Raw genomic sequence first — 23,990 nt, forward strand, 5'->3', positions numbered from 1 at the left:
GGCTGAAGGCCAGTTCTTGCTGCTCCTCTTGGTTGGGTGTGGTTAGCCCAGCATCAATCCTGCTCTCCGGAGACTTCCACTGGTCACGTGTGCCTCCTCCTCTGCCAGCTGCTTCCCTCTGGGAGGAAGCACGTGTGGGCAGAAGGCTCGGGGTCTGCTGCACTCCTGTCCATTCCACGCCGTGCAAAGAAAAGCTCCACAAAGTGCTCAAACCCACTTTTCCAGGTCAGGTTTTGTTCAGCGGCAGCCGTACTGTCTGGCGCCTGTTGGTTCATAAACCTGTTCGTGCAGACACCTGGCTTCTGTTCAGGTGACCCCTGTGACGTGGTGGGCTGGGCGGCTCTTCCCAGGAAGGCCGGGGTGGTTGGTCTGTGGCACAATCAGGGAGCAGGGACAGAAGTGAGCAGGTGTGCAAGCTGCTGGTGCCAGGGACAACAAGTTGCTTCTGCTAAGGAACTCAAGGCCAGTTCCCGCCAGGTCCTGCTGGGTCACCAAAGCCAGGCAGGGGCTGGTGCCACTCTTCCTATTCTTTCCATATAAACCGTCACAAAAGATCCTCCGTTCTTTGAGATTCCTGACTCCAATCCTTGACCCCTAAAGGTCCAACTCAGACACAAACTTTAATAGAGAAGGAAAGAGGAGCAGCGAACCTCAGGGGAGGCCTCCCGACCAGCATCGCGAGAACCCGGATGGCTTTGCCAGCTCGTGCTCCCCTCCCTCCTCCTCCTTCCTTTTCTTCTCTCCCCTTCCTCCTTTTCCTCCTCTTCCTCCTCCTCCTCCTCCCTCTTTTGTCTTTGAAAAAGGCAGGTTGTCGGTGGGGTAGAGAAAAGGATTTCTCCGTGGGCACCAAGAGTCCTGGAGATTCATACCCTTCGGTCCACTCATTCTTCTTAGGATCCTTAGTTTGAGGACATCCAGAGCGACTTAGCAGGACACTCTCTCAAAATAAAAGGAAGTCTGGAGATGTAACTCAGTGCTAGAGAGCTCGCCTCACGTGCTTGTGACCTGCGGATCCCTGATAGTGCCAATAAAAAGAAAGAAAAAGAAATCATTTTAAACCTCCATTTTTGTTTTAGTCAGTTTTTTTCTACCCTGTGATCAAAAGACCCAACAAGAACATTTAGAAGAGGAAAAGTTTTGCAGGGGCTATGGTTTCAGAGGTCTCAGTCCATAGATGGCCAGCTCCATCCTTTGGGGCCCAAGGTGAGGCAGAACATCGTGGCAGAAGAGTGTGGGGGAGGCGAGCAGCTCAGGACATGGCACCAGAAGCACAGAGAGACTAGGCTCAGCTCAGGACCCACCTCCTGCAGCCACAGCCCACCTGCCTACAGTTACCACTCAGTTAATCCCTATCTGCGCATTAGTGCACTGATTAGGTCATGGCTGTCATAACAGGAGCTTCTGGGGGACATCTCATACCTAAACCATAGACTTTATTGTCCTGCGTCTCTGTTCCAGCAGGCAAGTTTGTATTCTATGAAAATTTAAATGGCCAATAATATGTCCACTTGGTGAGACATTAGGCAGCTGTTGAAATCTTATTCATGGAGGTATGAAGTAATATTTAGAAACAATATGTCTTAATTTTTTAAGAGGATCAAAAAATCGCCCATTAGGATGATGATTATTTAAGAAGAACTCTTATTAGAAAACTCCAGAAAGCTTCACACTAACATGCTCGTAATGGTTCTAGGTGAGGTGATGAAACACTGGGAGATGCACATTCATTCTCTCATTTTATTATCTGAAAACATGGGCTGAGACTCAGCTCAGGGGCGGAGCACTTGTCTGATGCGTGCAAGGTCCTGATTTCCATTTCCAGCACCGAAAAGAAAAAGTCTTAATAATGAAAAAATAAGGAAAAAAATCATCCAATAGTATCCCCCAAGCTATTCAGCCAGTCTCCCCCTGGTGCAGCAGGTGAGATGGCCACTGGCTGGTGGACAGGGGAAGCTGCTCTCCAGCGCTCACCCGAGGCTACAAGACCATGATGCTGACAGCAATTCTGACACTAACATGCACCTCTCAGACCCACTCCTTGGTGGGTGACACACTAGGCACCTGCCACGTCAGGGTGAAGTCTAGTGGCTTCAGCAGTTCAGTGATCAGTGCCTTCAAGACAAGTAGGCACGACTGGGGGAGGAGGCAGGATGCGGAGGGGGAAAGAAGGGGACGTATCCAGAGATCATGGGCGATGGCGGCACCTTGGGTGACTTCTGGTTGACCCAGGTGCTACTGGTTGCCTGTTCTACGTTCATCTCCACTTCCTTATCAGGGGTAAGATCACCAGGGGTTGCTTTGTTTTGCTTTAGGGGGTGGGAAATGATTTCCCAAGGTCTCTTGCAACCAGGAGTGGCTCCTGGGCACTTTTCTGGGCAGTCAGATGTGGGAGGAAGTTGAAGGGGTGGGGCTTCTAGACAAGCCATTATTTTTCTGATGAAGATGGTCAGACTTGTTTGCCACGAGTTTTCCCTTCTTCGTTCTTGCCCTGTCTTGTCTGGACCACAAACACAACGCTGGAGATGCAGCGGCCAGCTTTTGTCTAAGACATGGAAGCCTGAAAAGATAAGTGTATCAGGGTTCCCCAGAGAGACGGCCAGCGGAGCATGTGAGAAGGGGGTTCACTTGATCACGGAGGCTGACCTGTGCCAGAATGGGTGGGTAGGCCCTCTGCCAGCTGAACGGTGGAGAACCACCCAACGGTGGAGTCCAGAAGAGTCCGAGTCAGGGAAGCTGACATTGCAGCCCCGTCTGGGGCCAACGGCCTGAGCCCCAGGGCGGCACCGGCAGGTTCCAGAGTCCAAAGCTGAAGAACCTGTAGTTCTGATGCCCAAGGGCAGGAGCGGAGCATCCCTCTGCTCTGAAAGGGAGAGTGAGAGCAAGAGTCCCTCAGGCTATGACCTGGGCGTTCGTCCCCTCTAAAACTCAGACACTTGGTAACAGAGTTTGGAGCTGGGGCCTTAGGAAGGTGATCAGGATTAGCTGAGGCCTCAGGGCGAGGCCCCCATGGTGGCATCTGAACTGGCATGCTTGCTCTATCTCACCACATGAACCCTGAGCCTTCTCAGGACTCTGCACAGTCCTTGTCAGCAAGAAGGCTCCCGCCAGATGTGACCCCTCAACCTTGAACCTCCACCCCAGAGTTTATTCTTTCTAAATCAGTGAGTCTGTGATATTCAGCTACAGCAACAGAGCAGAGTGAGGTGCCTGACTTCCGCCTTCTCACTTTCCCACTAGGCACCCAGCTGGTGGGATGGCACCTGCCCACACTAGGGCAGCTCCGCCCCACACGGTCCATCCACGCACACTCCATGCTTCTCTGGAAACCCGCTCCAGCCGCACCCAGAAACCGCTTCCCAGCCGTCTGGGCGTGTCCCAGACTACTCAAGTTGACACCCAAGATTAACCATCATGGTAAAGTTCTGGGGAAAAAGTAAAATCTTGATTCTCATTCTGATGTAAAAGTGAACTTGTGTTAAAGCTTGTATTTAACTCATGAGGAAAACAGGATCTGGAGTCAAGGGAAGTGGAAAAGAAAGACACGAAATGGCGAAAGTGGCTTTTCCAGGGGTGGGCAGAGAGACCTCTGGTCTCTACCTAAAAGGGCAGAGTCTGCACATTTGTAGGCTGAAGGCTGTGGAACAGAAGCTGCAGGGAACCTCCCTTCCCACAACTGTTCCCTCCCGCCCTCCTGCCATGTGGCCAACTGGAGCTTTGTCATTGCAGTGGGACAAAGTAGAAGTCCAGGCCTCAGCCAGAGGGAAACTGGGGAGAGCCCAGAAGGGACTCACACCTGGCCCCCACCTAGAGGGGAACTGCTGTCCCCAGTACTGAGTCTCAGGATCTCTATCCACACCCCTTGAAGTCGTGGGAAATACAACCCCCAGGGGAAAAAGGAGAGCTACAGGCCCAGGGAACTTCCCTTACCTACAACTGTTCCCCTCCCACCTCCTGCCCCCCGCCCTAAAGAGCCCACCACCAGCAACTGACAGAGTTCCTCCTATGACCTGGCCCTGATAGACCCTATAAAACCCAGACCCTTGTTGTAGCCCAGCGCCATTTTCTCCTTGAAAATGTGCCCCTCCATTGTTTAATTAGCATCACGGATCCATTGAGGTCTGTCTCCATTTCTTTCTCTGTTTTCTCCCTCATTTGCTTTCATTTAATGCCAAACCTGGGAGTTCAGGGCTCTTTACCCCTCCCGTCCTAACAAACCTCTACCACTTTTTCATATTTCTCTCCCACTTCTCTCTCTCTCTCCACCTTATACTCAAAGGTTAATGACAGTCATGTTTAAATGGCCGGTGAGACCTGGAAAGTGACCGTTGATCATCCAGCAGTTCTGTGGCTCTCTGAGGCCGGGGAAGCCCCAAGCCATGATTAGCATGGCTGAATTCCCAGATGGACTGTCCCCCCCCCACCCTTTCTACATTATACTCAAAGAAGGAGGACCGTCATGCTCTCCATGTCCACTATAGCTCAACAGTGGCCCGTACACAACCTGAAATCAACCCCAGTCCTGGGATAGATCTTTGCTGCCTTGCTGCCACGTAGATAGAGCAAGGACCCATATCGGGTCCTTTGTGGTGTTGGAGGCATCCTCCCTCTAACCCTGTCTGCTCCAGTTCCTTCCTTCCCTCTGGATTCAGACCTCCGGATCAGAGGCTGCCTTCCGCCATTTTGTTCCCGTATGCAACACCACCCTTCTCATTCTTCAGGGCGGTCACATCCCTTCCAGTCTCCCTTCAGAGGTGCCCTGCCCAAAACCCTGGCCTTCTGGCTCATCTGGACCTGAGGGGGTCCTCCACCAATGGGATTTCAGGAGGGCACACCCTCTCATTCTCCAGTGGAACTCTGTCCAGGACAGGAGTCATCAAGGGACATGTTGACGTAGCCCCTACCCTGGTCAAACTGTCCCACATGGGGGCAAACAGTCATCCTAGGGGATCCCCCTTAGGTTGTCTCATTAAAAATATTTTACACAGATCTGGCCACAGTCTAAATTAGATCACCTAAGTCAATAGCCCAAATTCAGAATTTGGAACCTCTGACCCCCAAATCCTCCAAGACTTAGACAATTCCTCCAAGAAATGGCAAATGGCCTGAGGTTCCTTACCTCCAAGCTTGCTTTTACCTCTGCTCAAAGCCCTCATTATGCCAACCTGGCTCTGCTCTACAATTAGTTCTTGCTGACTCCCATTTCCTTAAACCCCCTAGATCAAGTCCTGACCCCCATCCCTCCTCCTCATTTATTGCCTTCGAAATAGCAGATGAACCCCCATCTTACAAAACCAAGGGGCCTTCTGCCCCCTCATCTCAGCCCCCTCCCCAAGCCCTGAATCCCCACTCCCCATCCCCCATACCTCCACCTCCCACCACATGGCCTGAAACTCTTCTTCCAAAGCATGTTTCCCCTTTGGAAAGTAGCCGAGACTGTGGAGTCCATGTTCCCTTTTCTATGAACAGATATTTCAAAATTGAGGACAGATTTGGCTCATTTTCTGAAAATTCTACTAAGTTTAAGAAGGAATTCATATGTCTGACTCAGGCCTATCACCTTACTTGGGCAGATGTTCACTATATTCTCACTTCCACCTTGACCCCAGTGAACATGCCCATATTTGGCAAGCTGATCTCCTCCATGCTGACCAGATTCTCCATACCCCAAACTCCTCACCTGGCAAGGAAAAAAAACAACAGAAAAATCTGTCTCAATTAGAGTAAAACTACTGCTCATCTGTCCTAGTTCAGGAATACAAATTATTTATTTTCTCTAGTGGGGATAGCACCCAGAGCACTAACAGGCTTGCCTCCCACTTCAAATGGAGGAGAATAATATGAAATCATGGTCTTGTCAGTATGAGCACCCAAAGGACAAAGGGAAAATGTAATTTTAAGGGCACAACTAGCTGGCAAATGTCCTCCCTTAAATTAAAATAGTTATCAAGAAGTTAATTAGTGCCAAGCCTAGGGGCACATACCTATAATCCCAGTGGCTCAGGAGGCTGAGTCAGGAGGATTACAAGTTCAAAGCCAGCCTCAGCAGTAGGGAGGCACAAAGCAACTCAGTGAGACCCTGTCTCTAAATAAAATACAAAAATAGGGCTGGGGATGTGGCTCAGTGTTTGAGTTCCCAAGAGTTAAATCCCTGGTCCAAAAAAAAAAAAAGAAGTTATTTAATATCCTCCGTTCTGAGTGAGGCCCCAGACAGAGGTCATGGAAGGAAAGGAAGAAACTGGTGACCCCTAGAGGCCCCGGGATTGGGGAGCTGTCCCATAGTCAAAGAGTCAGTTTTCTTGGCACAGGTACCCATGTTCTGTTCTCCTTCACTTGTCCTCAAAAGTAATAGTAGGGGATGGCTTAATCACAGTTGAGATAAAGGAGATGCCTAATAATATTCTGCATCCAACCTGGCTTTCTTATCAACTGGGGGAAAAAACTGGTCTCTGGAGGAAACATAAACTACAGGACCACACCTTAAGAGGCTGACTTTATAAAGGAAAAAATATGGTTAAAATGCCCAGTGAATGAGGTTTTGCCTCTCAGGCTCAGAAGAGCAGCTTCCCTCACTTACCTTCTGCCAGATCACTCTCTGTCCAAGTCTTGCATTGAAATGTAAATTGCAGAGGCCCGCAGGGCTTGCAGAGAACTGATTTGGGACTGAAGAAAAAAGTGTGTCACTTTTAAATCCAAGCCTCCTGTGGCTGGTTATCTTGCCACCCTGCTTTCTTAACAATATCCACTACAGCATACGGAGGGAAAATGGAATGATCAAGTCTTCTTTACCTAAGGATTTTAGTGCTGTCTCATTCTTTCACTCTAATTTTAGCCAAAAAGTAAACTCTAATAAAGATGTTTTATATGCTCCTTTACTAGAGTAATCAATGACCATGTCATTTTTTTAGAACTCTTCATTTTTTCTTAGAATTTTTTTAATTCTATATTTTCAAGCTCATGGTTTTATGATGAATTCACATTGGATCTTGTGTGCCTAGATTAAAATATTTTCCTGATCAGTCTTATTTTATCTAACTATAGAGGTTTTTACACTCTGTCTTTGTTCAGGGGCCAATTTTTAAGGGTTAGCTCTCAAATACGTTAGGAAAATTTCCTCTTACAATGGATACAAGATCTCTGTCTCCTGTCTGTTTTGTGTATGTGTGCACACCTGCATACTGTATTGTTGTGTCTACATGTGTGCTTGTGTCCATATGTCATGTACATGGTATCAAATTTGGTATATAGATAGATGCTACATATAAAATCAAGTACTCTTAACTTCTCAAATTCCATAAGGTAATATATTTAAACATTAAATGTGTTTTTATAGATTGGTAAATGGAAAAAGGTTTTAGATTGCTTTGTATCCGTGTCTTTACTGAAACAAGATTACTGAGGGTTATGATTCTAGCTCTGCACTTCTCCTGGGTGAGCTGCAAGACCTATGGGCCTGCTTCTTGACTTCCCTCACAGGACGGCCCCCAACCACCAATCTTCACTCCAGTCTCAAATGTAGAAACCCAAATTGCCCCCTGCCTCAAGGCAGGTAGATTCATCAGCCTCTCTGGGCTTGTGGAAGGGTGAAAAAGAACAAGAAGAAGCAATTGAACTTATTGATGAAATAGACAGACTTAACCAACAAGCCAGTGAGGTGATATTGAAAGTAGAACAGAAATATAACAAACTCTGCCAACCATTTTTTTTTTCAGAAGAAGTCATAAAAATCACAGATTTGGGGGTAACAACATTTATCCACCATCCACAAGTGTCTGCACTGCTTGGGGAGGAAGATGAAGAGGCACTGCATTATTTGACCAGAGTTGAGTGACAGATTTGAAGATATCAAATCAGGTTACAGAATAGATTTTTATTTTTATGAAAATCCTTACTTCAAAAATAAAGTTCTCTCCAAAGAATTTCATCTGAAAGAGAGTGGTGATCCATCTTCAAAGTCCACTGAAATTAAGTGGAAATCTGGAAAGGATTTGGTGAAATCTTTAAGCCAAATGCAGAATCAAGCCATGAGGAAGAGGCAATATGAAGAACCAGAGAGCTGCTTTACCTGACGACTCTGAGGCAGGTGCAGATGAGTTAGGAGAGGTGACCAAATCCATTGCAGCACTACTTGGTTCCTGATATGGATGATGAAGAAGGGGGAGGAGAAAAAGAAAAAGAAGAAGATGATGGTGATAAAGCAGGAGTAGAAGATATTGATGCAGAAGGGAATGAGAATGAAGGTGAGGAAGGAGTGGAGGAGGAAGGAGAAGATGACCAATTGAACATTGATGGACTCCAACCTTTTTTCTTTCTTCCTTTTTTAAAATTCAGTCCCTGGGGGCAAGTTGCAGTCTTTTCCTCCCCTCCCCCCTTGTGCTCAGTTGCCCTGTTCTTGAGGTCTCTTTTCTCAAACCATGTTTCTCAACTTCTTTGGGGGGAAATACCTTGAGCAAAGTACAATGGGAAAAGAATCTCTACACCCTTCTGTTCTAAATTCATTCTTATCCCTTCCTGTCTCAAAACAAAAACCTGTATGGAATCCACAGCACCGTGCTCTGTGGGAAAGAAGCCCTTCTGTTCCCTTCTGTGCTGGACGCTGGAGGGGGCTGGGCCCTGTGGAGTGCATAGAATTCTAGCTTTTCCCTCCTTTCTCTGTATATTGGGCTCAGAGATTACACTGTGTCTCCATGTGAATATGGACAGTTAGCATTTAACAACATGTATCTTCTACTTTTTTGTTTAAAAAAAAACTTGGGGCTGGGTTTGTGGCTCAGTGGTAGAGTGCTTGCCTCACATGTGTGAAGCACTGGTTTCAATTCTCAGCACTGCATATAAATAAATGAATAAAAATTTATTATTTTTAATAAATTTAAAATTTAAAAATTATTTTTAAAATGCTAAAAATTATTTTAAAAATTTAAAAACACTTAAAAATATTGGTTAACGTTTAGCAAAGGGTGGGTTTGAGATGTTTTGATGGGATAAGTGGGCTTTGTGACAATATGGCTTCTTCTTTGGCATGTTTAACTGTGATGTTTAATGGACATACTTCCTGTTTAAGATGACACTGTTAAAATAAAATCCTCTCCTAATGATGACTTGAGCCCTGCCACTCAAGGGGAAAACCAGCAGAACTTCTGGGATCTTATTTGGAATTGACCTTCTCTCTCTCTCTCTTTTTTTTTTTTTTTTTTTTGTGGTGCTAGGGATTGAACCCAGGGCCTTGTGCATGTGAGGCAAGCACTCTACCAACTGAGCTATATCCCCAGCCCAAGAATTGTCCTTCTCTATTGTAATTTTGTTTATTTTTAAATTTTCTTTTTTTTAACTGTAAAGGAAAGATGATGCTCAGTTTTAAACATTAAAAGTGTACAAGTTGCTTTGTTACAATAAAAAAAAAAACTAAATGTGTACACACATACACACACACACAAAAGATTCTATCAGGTGTAATTTATATACAAAGAGTATGAGAGTTTTCAGTTGGGTTTCAATTAAAGTACCATAAAAACATAAAAATGTTTCATCTTATTAAACTGGAAAAATTTGTCTAAACTCAGAAATTTTATAAGGGTTGTTTCATAATGTGAATTATGAAAAAGAATCAACAGCTAGGAAAGAGATATAAAAAGATTCTAGGTACAGAAATATATTTTAATATGGAAAATAGAAGAAAAATTCTGGAGTGAACGTCTTTGTGTGGTAAAGTGAAAAGTTATAGAATGTCTAAGTAGGTTTGTGGAGAGAAAATGTCAAAGAGTTTGTGTGTAACTAAGTTGATTGTATATAAATAGCACAATCAGTTAAAGTTACTCAAGGTTTTCTCCTGGGTCAAATATTAATGTACTAATATAAAAAAAGTTTAATCCTCTATGGGTTGAAATAACAAAGCTTTCTTTAAACATTAATCTACTCTTATCTATCAAGATAATCTCTTGTTTCTGTTAAGTTTTATTCTTTAGAAAAACTAGTCTTGAAGGAATTAGGGTTTGTACAATTCTGGTTAAATAACAACTGTTATTTTAGAGTATTACACTACCTTACAGAGTCTAAACTTTTATTTAAAAGCTAAACTTGATTAATATAAGAACATCAGTGCAATCATGGGACTGTTAATAGCTTCTTTGTGATATCTTCAAAGTATATAAGTCTTTAACATATAAGGTTTAAAAGAGAATTTTTACCAAGCTGGTATTCTTCAAACTAAAGTTTAAAGTAAGGTTTGGGACTATAAAATTATGTTTCTTGGTTTATAACTATTATACAAACTCAATAGGTTTTTGTTCTTGTTAATTTCATTTTGTATTTTCCTTGTAAACTTTAACTGTTGTCTGTTAGTGCCTTACAGAAGTACAACTTCTAATATAACAACCTGAGCTAATTCGAGTTAATAGGCCATCACCTACAGGATGATGTATGGCTAAATCCAGTACTAATACTGACTCCAATTAAATAGAAGCTGTAAATAACATAAAGTTATAGACATTAAAGTTAAAATCCAGTACTTTTACTTTAAGACTGGTGAAACCGGCTTATTGGATGTTTAAGACCAAAACATGGAAACTAAAGGTAAGAAAGTAAAAGGGCCAAGAAAGAAAACAGCCAATATTTGGCTCTTACCCTCTGAGTCAGCTTAAACTCAGGGAACAAGGGGACTTCTCTAAGGCCTTTGCAACTCTGGGCCACATCACCTCCTGATCTGGGGATCACTGAGACCCTAGAAAACAGAAAGTTGAAACAGTGCACATGCTACAAAGAAGAGGTTTGTTGAAGAGGAAGATGTCCCTGATGCTTCCAAAGGGAGGCAACATGGTCAAGGAGACGCTGATCCATCCTGGAAAATGGCACTAAAGGAGCTAAGAGGCTACTTTCAAGTTCCCAAGAGTGACGCCCTGAGGGAATTTAGCTGACTCTTAACAATAGACAGGAGCAAGGTCAATTTGACCAGCCTGGTCTTAAACACCTAGTAAAAACAGTTATAACCAAAGTACAGCCATACTTTAGCATTTAAAAGAAAATACAATAGTTCTTTTAATGGAAATTAAGATGTACCCTTGTCAGCCCCACAGCCCTGGTGCCCCTCAAATTCTGAGGTATTTTTCCTTTGTGAGGCTCATATTTAACACTGTCTACCAAAAATCAGACTGGCCTCTGTACCTTGGCCTTCCTTACTTCTCAAATTGATGTTTTACCTAACAACCAAAGTTTGCCTATCCTGATAATGGTGCACACCAGACACAAGAGAGCCTTCAGTTTATTCCCTTACTCATAGGACTTCAGATATCCACCTGGATATCTCTGGCGCAGGAGCAGTAGGATCGCCTTCTGCTGAACAAGGTAACCTCTGCCTCTTCCTAGGGGGAAGAATGTTGCTTCTGTATCAATCAATCAGGACTGGTAAGGGATAAGGTTAAACAACTACAGGACTGATTGGAGCAGCAGAGAAGAGACCTAGCTGGTACCTGGTGGTCCTATTGGGGGATCTAAAATGATGGACTTCCTGGTTACTTCCTGCATGTCCCCCTTAATTTTCATCTTTTTCATAACAACCTTTCTTCCCTATTTTCTTAACTTTATACAGAAACAGCTTCTTGACAGGGTGACCCGTTTAGGTTCAGAGGCCTCCCAAGAACACATCAAAGCTATTCTCCTCCTGCACTTGAAACTTGACCATCCTGAGCCCCACAAGGAGGAAATCACCCAAGATGACGTCAAGTTTCCCTCCCTCTACATCCCCTCCCTCTACACCCCTGTGTCTCAGGCCACAACTGCAGGAAACTTATGGGAACCCTCCCTCACCTCTGTGTTCTCTTCCATATCTCTGAAGGGGATCCCCTACTCCTTCCCCTTCAGAAGGAAGTAACTAGATATGATGACATTGCCCCAGCTCATTATACTATTTTCAGAGTCTGGAATGAAGGCTGTAGAAAATAGATTGCAGGGAACTTCCCTTATCCACAACTGTTCCCCTCCCCACAGGCCTGCCATGTGTGTAAGCAGAGGTCTGTGGCCAACTGGAGCTTTGTCATTGTAGTGGGATAAAGTAGAAACCCAGGCCTCAGCCAGAGAGAAGGCAGGAAGGGAAAATGGGGAGAGCACAGAAGGGACTCACACCTGGCCCCCACCTAGAGCTGAACTGGCTGTCCCCAGTACTAAGCCCTGGGATCTCTATCCACACCCTTTGAAGGATGTGGGAAATAACAACCCCCAGGGATAAAAGGAGAAGTACAGGCCCAGGGAACTTCCCTTACCTACAACTGTTCCCTTAACCCCCCTGCCTTCCTCAAATTTTTCCTACCTAGCCCTTGCTGTAGCCTGTCACACCATTTTCTCCTTGAAAGTGTGCCCCTCCATTGCATGATAAAGCATCTCTGATCCATTGAGGTCTATCACTATTTTTATCACTATATATATATATATATATATATATATATATATATATATAAAATAAATAAAACTTTTGGTACCAAGGGACATTTAACAACTGACTGACATCCCTAGCCCTTTATGGTATTTATTTAGAGACAGGGTCTCTCTGAGTTGCTTGGGACCTTGCTAAGTTGCTGAGGCTGACTTTCAACTTGTGATTCTCCTGCCTCAGTCTCCTGAGCTGCTGAGATTATAGGCATGCACCCAGCTTATAGGCAACAATTTTGCCATTAGTTAGGTAACATTGGTTACAGGGATGTGAAAGAGTGCTTGTCTGAAAGGAGGATCTGATTTGACAGCAGGTGCGATGGCATTTGGGGGACAGGGCATGGCTTTCCAACGAAGTACGAAGTCTTCCTGCAGAGGGAAGGATATGTAAACTTTCCCTTGAGCAGTGATGTCAGCCCTGACTGACCTCTGGATGCCTTCCAAAGGGAAAACATGTGCCTATTTTCTGAAGTGATGATTTCTGCTAAACAAACCTGGTCACTGTCTTAACTGGTTGAGACTAGTTGAAATGATTTGGTTACGTGGGTGCTGCTGGGTGTTGAGTAAAAGTCACAAGGACTGAGTGCCTGCTCTAGATCCCAAGGAACCAAGGTGAAATGTAATCATTCATGATGAAATTCCAGGCCACGAAACTGACACTAAGTTGTTTATCTGATTTTCTAAGAAATGAGAAGGCTGACCCCAAATTGACCATGATCAGGATTTGGCTAGCATGATCAGGAAGTCCCCTGTATTTTAACCCTACAAGGAAAGCCACTTTGAAAGAATAAATCTGCTTTTTGTTTCCTGTTTCTGCTGTCTTCAGCCCTTTCCAGTCTATAAAGCCCACCTCCTCTGCCTCAGCCCCCAAGGGTGTCTTTAATCAGATTTTTAGAGAAGATGCCATCTAAATTCATGAATCACTAATAAAAGCCAATTAGACCTTTGAACTAGTCTTGTAATTTTGACTTTTGAAGAGGAGATATCAAATACTTGCCCAAGGTGGAGGGAAGACAAAGACTCTTTTTGGTAAGAGCTTCCCCATATTTCTCTGAGAAGCAAAAAAAACTGACTTCAGTTTTATCTTTTGGTTTACACATGAGTCCATCAATAAACTAAACATTCCCTCTAGGGTGTGGTGCATCAGCTTGCAGGGGACAGAGCTTCTCACTAATAATTAGAAGAGCCAGAGGCAGTGGAGAGCTGCTGAGGCCGGTGAGAGCACTGGGAGACTGACTATTCCAGAGCCCAGAGCCTGAGACAGCTGATATCTGCAGCTGCGTGTACCCTCTGGGTACTGGCCAAGTCTGGACAGGCACATGAGGCTGAAATCCAGATTCCGATCCCACAGAGGGCCATGGCCAGGGACAGAAAACCAGCAGGGCTCCTGGTGGAGACCAAGGAGGAATTCCAAGGACAGTCTGCTGAATCCTAAGCTTGTGTGGGACGAGCAGCTGAGACCTGAGTGTGAAGCCTCTGAGGAGCCGAGGAAGGTTCCGGTGGACTTGCCTAACTGAGATCAGGTTTGAGATGTGCTGGAGTTCTGGGGAGGGGACTCCCCGTTAGAAACCGGAGCCCTCAACCCTGCCTTGACTCACAGAGTCCTTGACTGAATCAGGGCACTGGAAAAGGGAACACTCCCAGGATGGTCATAACATTGGATGCCTTAAAATTTTAGAAGCTGCATTTGGCATCTCAGAAAAATTATTAGGTGCATGAAAAATAAAGCAAAACAAAAAGACAAACCCACAGATACCTAGATATTGAAATTACCTGACTTTGAAATAATTGTGATTGACATATTAAAGAAAGCAGGGAAAATATGGAGAACTTTACTTGAGTATAAAATATATAAAAAATATATTCAGTGGAAACTCTAGAACTGAAAAGTATGATAGACAAAGTTATGAACTCTATGGATTAGACACAAACTAAAGACAGGGTTAGTGAACTGCACACAAATCAATAGAAAACATCTGAACTGAAGCACAGAAAGAATGGAAAATACAGAAATAAGCATTAGAGAGACATGGGGCGCAGCACAGTGAATAGGTCTGCTACACTTGTATAATTAATTTCCTGGAGAAAGAGAGTGGGGCTGAAGCATATTTGAAGAGATCGTATCCAAGAATACAAGTTCCCTAAAACTGATGAAAGTCATCAATTCACAGATTCAGTAAGTTCTACGACTCCTAAGCAGAGTGAATACAAAGTCACTCATACAAGTGCATCATAGTAGGACCTCTGAAAACCAAGGACAAAGGTAGAAATTTAAAAAAAAATTAGTTGTAGTTGGACACAATGCCTTTATTTTATTCATTTTTTATGTGGCGCTGAGGATCGAACCCAGTGCCTTGCACATGCTAGATGAGCACCCTACCGCTGAGCCACAACCCCAACCCCCAAAGGTAAAATCTTAAAAAGAGCCAGAAAGAAAGCCAGCCATGGCCTGCTAAGATGGTCAGCAGACACCAGAAACGGTAGAGCCAGAAGACAGTGAGGTCAGCACCTTCCGTGTGCCCAAAGAGAGTTCACAGATGTCATTAAAATTCCCCCAAAGTTTTATGCTTTGAATAAAAGTGGTTCCTTCCAGCAATTTCTGTCTCCCCCATTTTTGGTACGGCAATGGGCAGCACTGACATAGGAGCCCAGTAACTTTGGATCCTTAACGAAGTTTAGGCAATAAGCTTCATTTGGAAGACAGGGATAGTAGAGGCTTCTACTTTTATCTTTTAATTGTCATGAATAATATATGGTTTATAATTGTTTTCTGTACTTAAAATTAAAAAGAAAAAAGTTAATTATTCTAACATTCCAAAAAAGGTTTTTCAAAGGGTGAGTCTAGCAATGATTATTCCCTTTCTTGTTTCCATGATCTGCTTAGTTCCCATTCACCCTTTCTTAAAACCACAAGACTAATATTCTATGTCAATTTCTTTTTCATGATAAAGTGTTAATAAAACACTGGATTTAACTTAATACTATTAACAGCATGGTTTTATTTATTCTGTCATCTCTGTCCTTACTTCCATGTCTTTCCAGAGCAAAAGCATGACCTACCCAGCCATTGAGGCAGATGTACTCAGGTACCTGGGTTAAAAATCTGGGACCAGATATGTCAAAGATTCCAACCAGCACACAGAACTTGAGGACTACACACTTCCTGAGGCTTCTACTTGAGTCCCAAGTGAGCTGGCCAGTCCCCTTCTTAAAATCACTATGATCTTCCCCGAGATATAGCCTCCTAGCACACCATCCCTGGGAATCAGAGTAGTCTTCTTACCCAATCTTTTCATAACTTCTTCAGCTTGTGCCATCTTCTAGAATAAGTAAAGTCCTAGACTCCCAGTCAGGTGGGAACAAATCATCCTCACCATTTACTTGGTCTCTCTGTGGTTTCCATGTTCTACTTGTCCAGCAAAAATGCTGAATAACATGACTGTGACTCCAAATGGGGCAATAAAGATAGCAGGGGACTTTATACAAGAAAGCCATGGCAAAGGGCACAGGGACCACTGCACCCAGGGAGAGAGACTGGCTTCCACTCTGACTCCAACTAGGACAAGTGAGGACTTAAAATCATGGAGAAGGTGGATGAAAAATTAATAAGAGGAAACATCATGGAAAGGGGTCCTGGTTAAACTGAGTTAGCAAGATTCTTGTTCAAGCTGAATTCCACAAGGACAGAGAAGGAGGCTCAAGGTCAGGCCTAGTCGGAAAGAACTAGGTGGCCCACTGAAGTTTTGATCAAAGGAGTCTTTTTAAGGATTACCAGTGAAAGTGAAAGTCCATCAACTGAAAGTGTGAGTCATCATTCAAAGTCCCTGGAAATTCCCATTTATAACCACTCCTTAGAAATTACCATATACAAATAGGAAAGTCAAGAATGCACTTGTTTCCTTTTTTATTATGATTAAATTATCTATTTATTCTAATTTGTATTATATGATGGCAGAATGCAATTCATTTCATATTACATATATAGAGCACAATTTCTCAAGTCAGGGCTTGTGTATTTTCAAACCATGTACTTAGGGTAATGATGTCTAACTCATCCCACCGTCTTTCCTACCCCCATGCCCCTTCCCTTCCTCTCCCTCCCCTTCGTTCTATCTGAGGTTCCTCCATTCCTCCCATGCTCCCCCCATCGCCATTATGAGTCAGCATCCTCATACCAAAGAAAACACTCATCTTTGGTTTTTTGGGATCAGATTTTTGGGATCGGCTTACTTCACTTACACTTGTTTCCTTTTTAAATCTACTTCATCTATAAAAAATTAATTCAGCCAAGTGGAGTGGCTCTCATCTATAATCCCAGTGACTCAGGAGGATGAGGCAGGAGGGTCACAACTTCAAAGCCATCATTGGCAATTTATTGAGGCCCTGAGCAAACTTAGCAAGATGCTGTCTCAAAATAAAAAATTAAAATAGAAATAAAATGGGCTGAGGATATAGCTCAGTGGTAAAGTGCCCATGGGTTCCATCCCTGTACCAAAAAAAAAAAAAAAGTTCACTATATAACTTAATCCAGCACACGTATATCTTTCTGATTAAAGCAACTATAAAAAATGAACTGTCAAAGCCACCTGTTACTTTGATTTTCTAGCCAGAATTGATAATAATCAGCATTAAATTTCACTGCCATGCAGAGGGTGTTTAAGGAGTTTCTAGTTTTAGATGAGCAGAAGTGAAATAAGATATTCCTTGATTCTTTATCACCACAAAATCCATAGCAACAAAAGCACAAATGTAAATCAGGATGACTTCTTCATCTCAAGAAACTGCAGTTGGAGCCAATAAATATCAATGTTTGAAGAAGACAGGTTAATAAAAATACAGTCAGAAAAATAAAAGCTGGATTACTGGGTCAAAGAGAATGTACATTGGGGTTCTGCCATGCTGATCGCCTACAAGTTTACAGATCTACCTTTCCACATGGCCTTGCCACCAAACATATACGTGACAACATATTCCTTCAACATTAAAAACTTTTGTGCTTCTAGACACCATTAAGAAGGTGAGAAGGCAATCCACTCCATCCTGAAAATATGTGCTAGTCATGTATATCTTGCCTGAGATCCAGAATACATAAAGAACTCTTAAGCTCAATAATAATAATTTAAAAGCTCAGTTTTTTAAAGATGGGTAAAGAATCTAATTAGATATTTCTGCAAAGGAAATAATGGCCAATAGGCATAGGGAAAGATGCCCGACATAATTAGCCAGTAAAGAAATGCAACTGAAACCTGAGAGAGAGAGAGAGAGAGAGAGAGAGAGAGCGATTTGCACTCATTAGAATGGCTAGAATAGAAAAAGAAAGATGTTGGTGAAACCGTGGAAAAATTGGAATGCTTATGCTTTGCTGGTAAGAACACAAAATGGTACAGCTGCTATGGAAAATACCTTGGCATTTCTTCAAAAAGATTAAACACAGAGTTAGCATATGAACCACCAACTCCAATCCTAGTTATATACCCAAGAGAATTGAAAATATGTTCACACACAACTTGTGCACTAATCTTCACAGAAACACTATTCATAATAATATCCAAAGAGTGGACATTATCCAAATGTCCATGAGCTGATACATAGATAAATAAAATTCGGCATATTTGTATAATAGAATATTATTTGGCAATAAAAAGGAATAAAGTACTAACATATGAAACAATATGGATTAATCTTTAAAACATTAGGCTCAGTGAAAGAAGCCAGTTGCAAAAGACCACATATTATATGGGTTTTTTCCCCCATTAGTGGGGATTGAACGCGGGAGTGCTCTACCACTGAGTTATGGGGAGTGTTCTACCCACTGAGCTGTGTCCCTGGCCCTTTCAGTTTTTTAAGATGATCTCACTAAGTGGCTGAGGCCGGCCTTGGACTTGTGATCCTCCTACCCCAGCCTCCTGAGTAGCTGGGATTACAGGGATGGGCCACTGCACCTGGTCTATGTGATTCTATTTCTATAAAATGTTCAAACTAGGCAAATCCATGGAAACAGAAACTAAACTGAGTTAGTGGTTGCCACAGGAATCAAAGAAAAAAGGAGAGGTGAGTGGGGGGATGGGAAGTGTGCCTATGGTTGAGATTTCGTTGGGAAAGTGATAAGTGATAGCAAATGGGCACATGGTTCTTCTGGAGGTGATTAAATTCTTTAAAATTATTTTCAGCAATAGATGCACAATTGTTTGGATACACTAAAAACCACTGAATTATACAACTCGAACTGGTGAGTTGTAAGGCGTATAAATTATATCTCAACAAAACCACTTTAAAAGTGAAAATACATACTAATGTAACTATAGAGAAATCTTAAAATCATAGAAAGATGTAGATTTTGTAGTATCTTCAGAAAAGGATCAAGTTTTATTTCACAAAGTAAGTTTGTTATTTACTCAGTCTTTACAAAGTAACAAATTGACATAAACATTGTTTTCTAATATTACAAATATTTACAGATACTGTTTTCTTGGGATAACTATCTATTTCTCTCCAATGAATAAGACCTGGCAGCAGCTAGCTTTGACTGAATGCTGATCACTTTTGCTGCATAGCACACTATTCCTGAACCCGTGGCCTTAAGGGATGGCCATTTTATTTACCTCATGATTCACAGGATGTGAATCAGGTGGTCCCTTCTGGGCTCTCCCACTGTGTCTGTGGCCACTGGCAGCTGGATGACCTGGCTGAGCTTTCTTGGCATGTCTGGAAGTTGGCAGCTCTTAGCCGGGGTCCCTTGGTTCCCCCCACGTGGTTGCTCACACTCCAGCTGACTAGCTCAGGCTTTTTCACATGGTGGTCTGCAGCAGGAGAGGGCCAGCCCCAAGGCCCCAGATCTTTGCTTCTGACCCATTTACTAATGCTGAATTGGCCACTGCAAATCAAGAGGCCAATCCAAATTCAAGAGGTGGACAAAGAGATCCCACTTCTTCATAGTGTCTGTCACAAATTCAGCGAATACTGGAAATTTTCTGGGTAATGAGTGACATTTTGCACTCTTCTTGAGTTTTCACAATATTTTGGGAACATATTGGTGCTGCTAGAAGGCTCACCTCGTAACTCCTTCTCTAAAGAGCCTCCCCCAGTCAGTCAACAGGCTGAGCAATCCACAGGTAATAACCCAAACTCCACAAAACACCACTCTTTAACAGGCACTGGAGAAACAGGCACTGCAGAAGCAGCAGGCAGGGCTTCTTCTCCAGTGCCTCTGGCTCACCATTATCATTACCTGCAGCATTGCTGGAACTAACTCTCCTTCATCCTCCACGGGGCTCAGTTTCTATTGCAGAGTTCTTCCCATTTGCCACGCCCCCTTTACCTGCTCCTCACACAGAGGCACTCACCTCACGCCTCCATAGCACACTCCTGGCATCTGTCTTTACTCCACTGTGCATCTAACTTGGTAGACTCGTCCTCTTGGAACTGGCCCTCACTAACTGAGCCACCGATATCCAGAATCCTACAACCATACTCTTCTAAAAATCTCATAAAAATGAGAGTGGTTAGTTAGTATAAATGAACTTATCCTAATAAAAAAAAGCAGCACTTAATGCATGCTCTACATGCATAATCTCACTGAATGCCCACAATATCTCACAAAAGTAGGGTTATTATTATTATTCCCTTGGAGCCAGCATCGGTGGGAGTCAGCTGCCGGCAGGCTGGATCTATGACATCAAGTTCCCCCATGACAATGCTAGAGCCAGTCCAAGGAAGGGTTTTGGGAGTTGGATGGGGCCAAACCCTCATCGGAGCAACCTTCCTGGGGTCTGAGAGGTACTTCCTATCTTGTGTGGTCTGTCAGCCTTCCAAAGTCCTTAGAGTGCCAACTACCTCAAGCTCTGCCCAGAATCTGTGCGCAACCACCTGGGCGTTGCCCTCCTTCTCAGAGCATTTCACCAATCGCCCTTTTGTGGATACTTATTTCCTCACCTAGACATAAGGACATAGCCCAGCTCATAAGTTAATTTGCATTTACCACCTCCTTGGAAGTAGGAGAATGTCCACAGGTACTGTAGGCGATGGTAGGCCGGCAGCGCGAGAAAGGAGAAGGGACCTCGGAAAGCAATCTTCGCCAGAGCAACCTTCGCCCTAGTGGGATTACAGAGGTCTTGGGTTGGATCCCTCAGTTTAGAGGGTCAGGCCTAGTCCAAACAGCTGGCTGGGTGCGGGGCGGTCCAGACCCTAATGCAGGGGAAACTGCAATGTCCTAACAAGCTTTTGGAGAAACAAAACCAGATTCTCCTTTGAAGTCCACTTACTGGACCAGGGCATCAAACCGCGGACACTGGGCCTGGAGCGCCGACCCGACCCCACCCATTCCCGGGTCCTCACTCCGTCTGGCTCAGCGCTGACCCATTTTGCCACGCCCCCTTCCATAGCTGCCCTATCGCGCCCCGCCCCATATCGCCCCGCCCCCTGACTTCACCGCCCCGCCCCATCTCTAACTCCGCCTCCGCCCCGCCCCCTCCACCGCCCTGCGTAGGGTCTACCTTCGCCAGCCCCACGCCCGACTTAGCCCACGGGCCCGCGATAGCCACGCCCACAGCACCACAGCCCCGCCCCTTCCCGCCCACAGCACGCTGCAGCCCCGCCCACACCCCCTCCCGGGCACCGCGAGGGCGGTGCGGCGGCGGCGACGGGGGCGGGGCCGGCCTCACCCGGAATGAAAATAAACGGCGGCCACTGCCGCATCCGGGCACTCGGCAGGTCGCAGCGGGCGCGGCGGCGGCGCAGGTGAGGAGGCGGCGGCAGCGCGGCCTCAGCGGCGCTGCCCGGCTACCCCGCTCCGGCGGTTCGACGCGGCCCCAGCCGGACGCGGCGCGGCGACGACGGGCGAGGGCCTGCGCGGAGCCGGGCGGGGCGGCGGCGGCGCTCGGACGCGCTGGCGGTTCCGGCCCTGCGGCTTGCGCCGGCGGCCGGGCCAAGGCATTTAAAAGCGGGCGCAGTGCATTCGTTTTCGGGGAGACGGAGCCCCAACGCCCCGTGCGAGTCTGGCGGCCCGTCACGGTGCCGCGTCCCGCCCCTGCCCCGGTGCCCTAGCGACTGGCGAGCCGACCGGACTGCGCGCCGGCCCGCCCTCCACCGGCTCTAGTGCGGCTGCTAGGGACTGTCTCCTTCTACTCCTGACCTCCTGGGAGGAGATGTGTGCGTGTGCGTGTGTGCGCGTGTCTACACGCTCAGCTCGGAGGGGGCTCCCGGCCGGCTGGCTCCTCTGCAGCGAGGAAGTGAAAGTGAAAGGACGGGCGGATAGCAGTTCCAGTTTCGGTTTGAAGCAGTGATAGTGGAGGATTTCGTGTCTTGGTTGTGATGGGGAACACTGTGTGGCATGCGTAAGACTGAAGTTCTCCAGCTGAAGTCGAAAACTTGCTGATTAGACTTTTTCCCCTTTTGATTTGATTTCACGTATGTGTCATAGCTTATTTTGTTTCTATAACTGAAGTTTTGTTAGTTTCCAGACAGTGGCTTAATTAAAAAAAAAAATGTGGTGTAGAGACCCGGAGCTCTTGATCTGCTCCCTGGAGTGGGACACAGGCTAGGTCTGTGACATCCTTTGGCCCTTTTGTCAGGTAGTGGCTTGGTTAAGGCCAATGAGTGCTGTACAAATAACTGGTTTCCAGTAAGCAGCCCATGAAAGTTATTCCCGCACCCTGTGTGATTTCTAATTCAGGATTTCTGAAGATTTATGAGTAGTACATAAATGGGTGTGTGTGTGTGTGTGTGTGTATGTGTATGTATGTGTGTATAAGCATTGAACCCAGAGGCGCTTAACCACTGAACCACATCCCCAGCCCTTTTTAATTTTTATTTTAAGGCAGGGTTTCCCTTAGTTGCCTAGAGTCTAATTTGCTGAGGCTGGCCTTGGACTTGAGATCCGCCTGCCTCAGCCTCCAGAGCCCCCAGGATGTCAGGTGTGCATCACTGTGCCCAGCTATAAAGAGGTCTTTTAAGTTATTTGCATTTGAAAAGCTAAGGCTACTAAGTCCTACTCTGCTTTGCTGTGAGAAGTAGTTTGTTAATACTTGAAAATATAGAATTCTTTCCTGGGTTACCCCTACAGAACCCTCTCTGACTGTTTTTAAAAATATTTGTTAATGGAATACATTTAAACTAATACACTCGATTCAAAAACCGGGTGAACTAGGTTTGGAAGAATGAAATACCAGTCCTCAATTAAAAAAAAAAGTGTTGCTTATCTAGGTTATAATTTGTATATATATATATATATATGCTCCCTAGAGCTTGTCTTGATCATCCAGGAGCTGATAACTTTTTACTTTTATTACTCCTTGTCTGATCTGGCAGACCCTAAAGCACTGTGCTATACCTGCCAGCTTCTCACACACCCCTTTGAGTGACTATGCTAGTGCAGGATGCATTGACATCTCCTTCATGGCATGTGCCTCTTTGGAAGAGTGAAGTTATTCTTGGGACAGAATAACAAGACAGCAAGGGATTGTGTGACAAAGTGCAGAGACAGTGTAAATAAATTTAGAGTAGAATATATAAATTCAGATATAGAGAATATTATTGCTAGTTTATGGTTTAAGCTATTCTTTCTTTATGTTAACTACCAGTATGGTTGGTCTTTTGTGTTAAAAATAATCTTAAGTACAAGTGAATTTACAACTCTGTATTTAGTTGCTTAAAGAGGTTTATTACTTTAGGTATTCATCTTTCCTTATCTTTTCTCTTAGATTACAGAATAATAGCAGGGTAAGAAATAGAAAAGTAAAATAGTCCTTGTCACATAATAGCAACTTTGAATCATGTTTTGTATTATATATAATTGAACATATATTTTAAAAATATTTTTTAGTTGTAGATGGACACAATATTTATTTATTTTTATGTGGTACTGAGGATCGAACCCAGTGCCTCAAGTGTGTGAGGCAAGTGCTTTACCACTGAGCCACAACTCCAGCCCCAAGAACATATATTTTTATATACTTTTAGAAAAGTCTAGAGATATTTAAAACCTTGGTAATTTAGATTAAACTGGAGAGGGAGGAAGAGAACTCTGCTTATTCTACAAAACACCTGAGCATATTAGGTGAGTTATAAATGTGGTGGGATTTTATTGATGTACAATTTTGCTTTTAAGGATGGCACAGAAGAAATATCTTCAAGCAAAATTGACCCAGTTTTTAAGGGAAGACAGGATTCAACTTTGGAAACCTCCATATACAGATGAAAATAAAGAAGTTGGTTTGGCATTAAAGGTATTTTTCTTTTAAGATGTAAATAATTAGCAGTGTTATAAATCTTCTTGGTAAATAAGATTCTGGAGTCACAAGAAATTGCCAGGTATGACCATATAAACTTTGGGTATCACAGAAAACAGTAGTGACAGGCAGGTCCCCACTTTTTACGAGGAGTCAACAAGTTTGTTTTTATTTACTTAGATAAATACCCATATGTGTGTGTGTATATGTGTATATATTGCAGGTCAAGGGAGAGAGGAAAGGGGGAAAGTGCTGGGGATCAACCCAGGGCCTTATGCATGCTAGGCAAGTGCTACACCACTAAGCTACATCACCAGCCCTTTTACTGGTATTTTATTAATAACTGTGTTA

General features: G+C 44.2%; 1 protein-coding gene and 1 pseudogene across 3 annotated transcripts in view; both read left to right on the forward strand.

Annotated features, from left to right (window-relative positions):
• The first annotated feature begins 2,187 nt into the window (after positions 1 to 2,187).
• On the forward strand, positions 2,188 to 20,861 carry LOC124083227 (protein SET-like; annotated as a pseudogene).
• Positions 20,862 to 21,014: 153 nt separating this feature from the next.
• Nub1 (negative regulator of ubiquitin like proteins 1) overlaps positions 21,015 to 23,990 on the forward strand; it is a 31,514-nt gene continuing 28,538 nt past the window's right edge. The window contains exons 1-2 of one of the 3 annotated variants that reach the window (XM_046429805.2): positions 21,015 to 21,150; positions 23,519 to 23,636. In XM_046429805.2, the coding sequence (XP_046285761.1) occupies positions 21,080 to 21,150; positions 23,519 to 23,636 (189 nt within the window). In that variant the 5' untranslated portion in view covers positions 21,015 to 21,079. Of the gene's footprint in view, positions 21,151 to 21,282; positions 21,290 to 21,375; positions 21,820 to 23,516; positions 23,637 to 23,990 lie in introns of those variants that run through there. The other 2 variants (XM_058574345.1, XM_046429806.2) reach the window with 2 other exon arrangements.

Source organism: Marmota monax, unplaced genomic scaffold (assembly GCF_021218885.2).
Source record: "Marmota monax isolate L192 unplaced genomic scaffold, Marmota_monax_Labrador192_F-V1.1 WCK01_AAM20220418_F8-fsc00193, whole genome shotgun sequence".
Taxonomy (NCBI): domain Eukaryota; kingdom Metazoa; phylum Chordata; class Mammalia; order Rodentia; family Sciuridae; genus Marmota; species Marmota monax.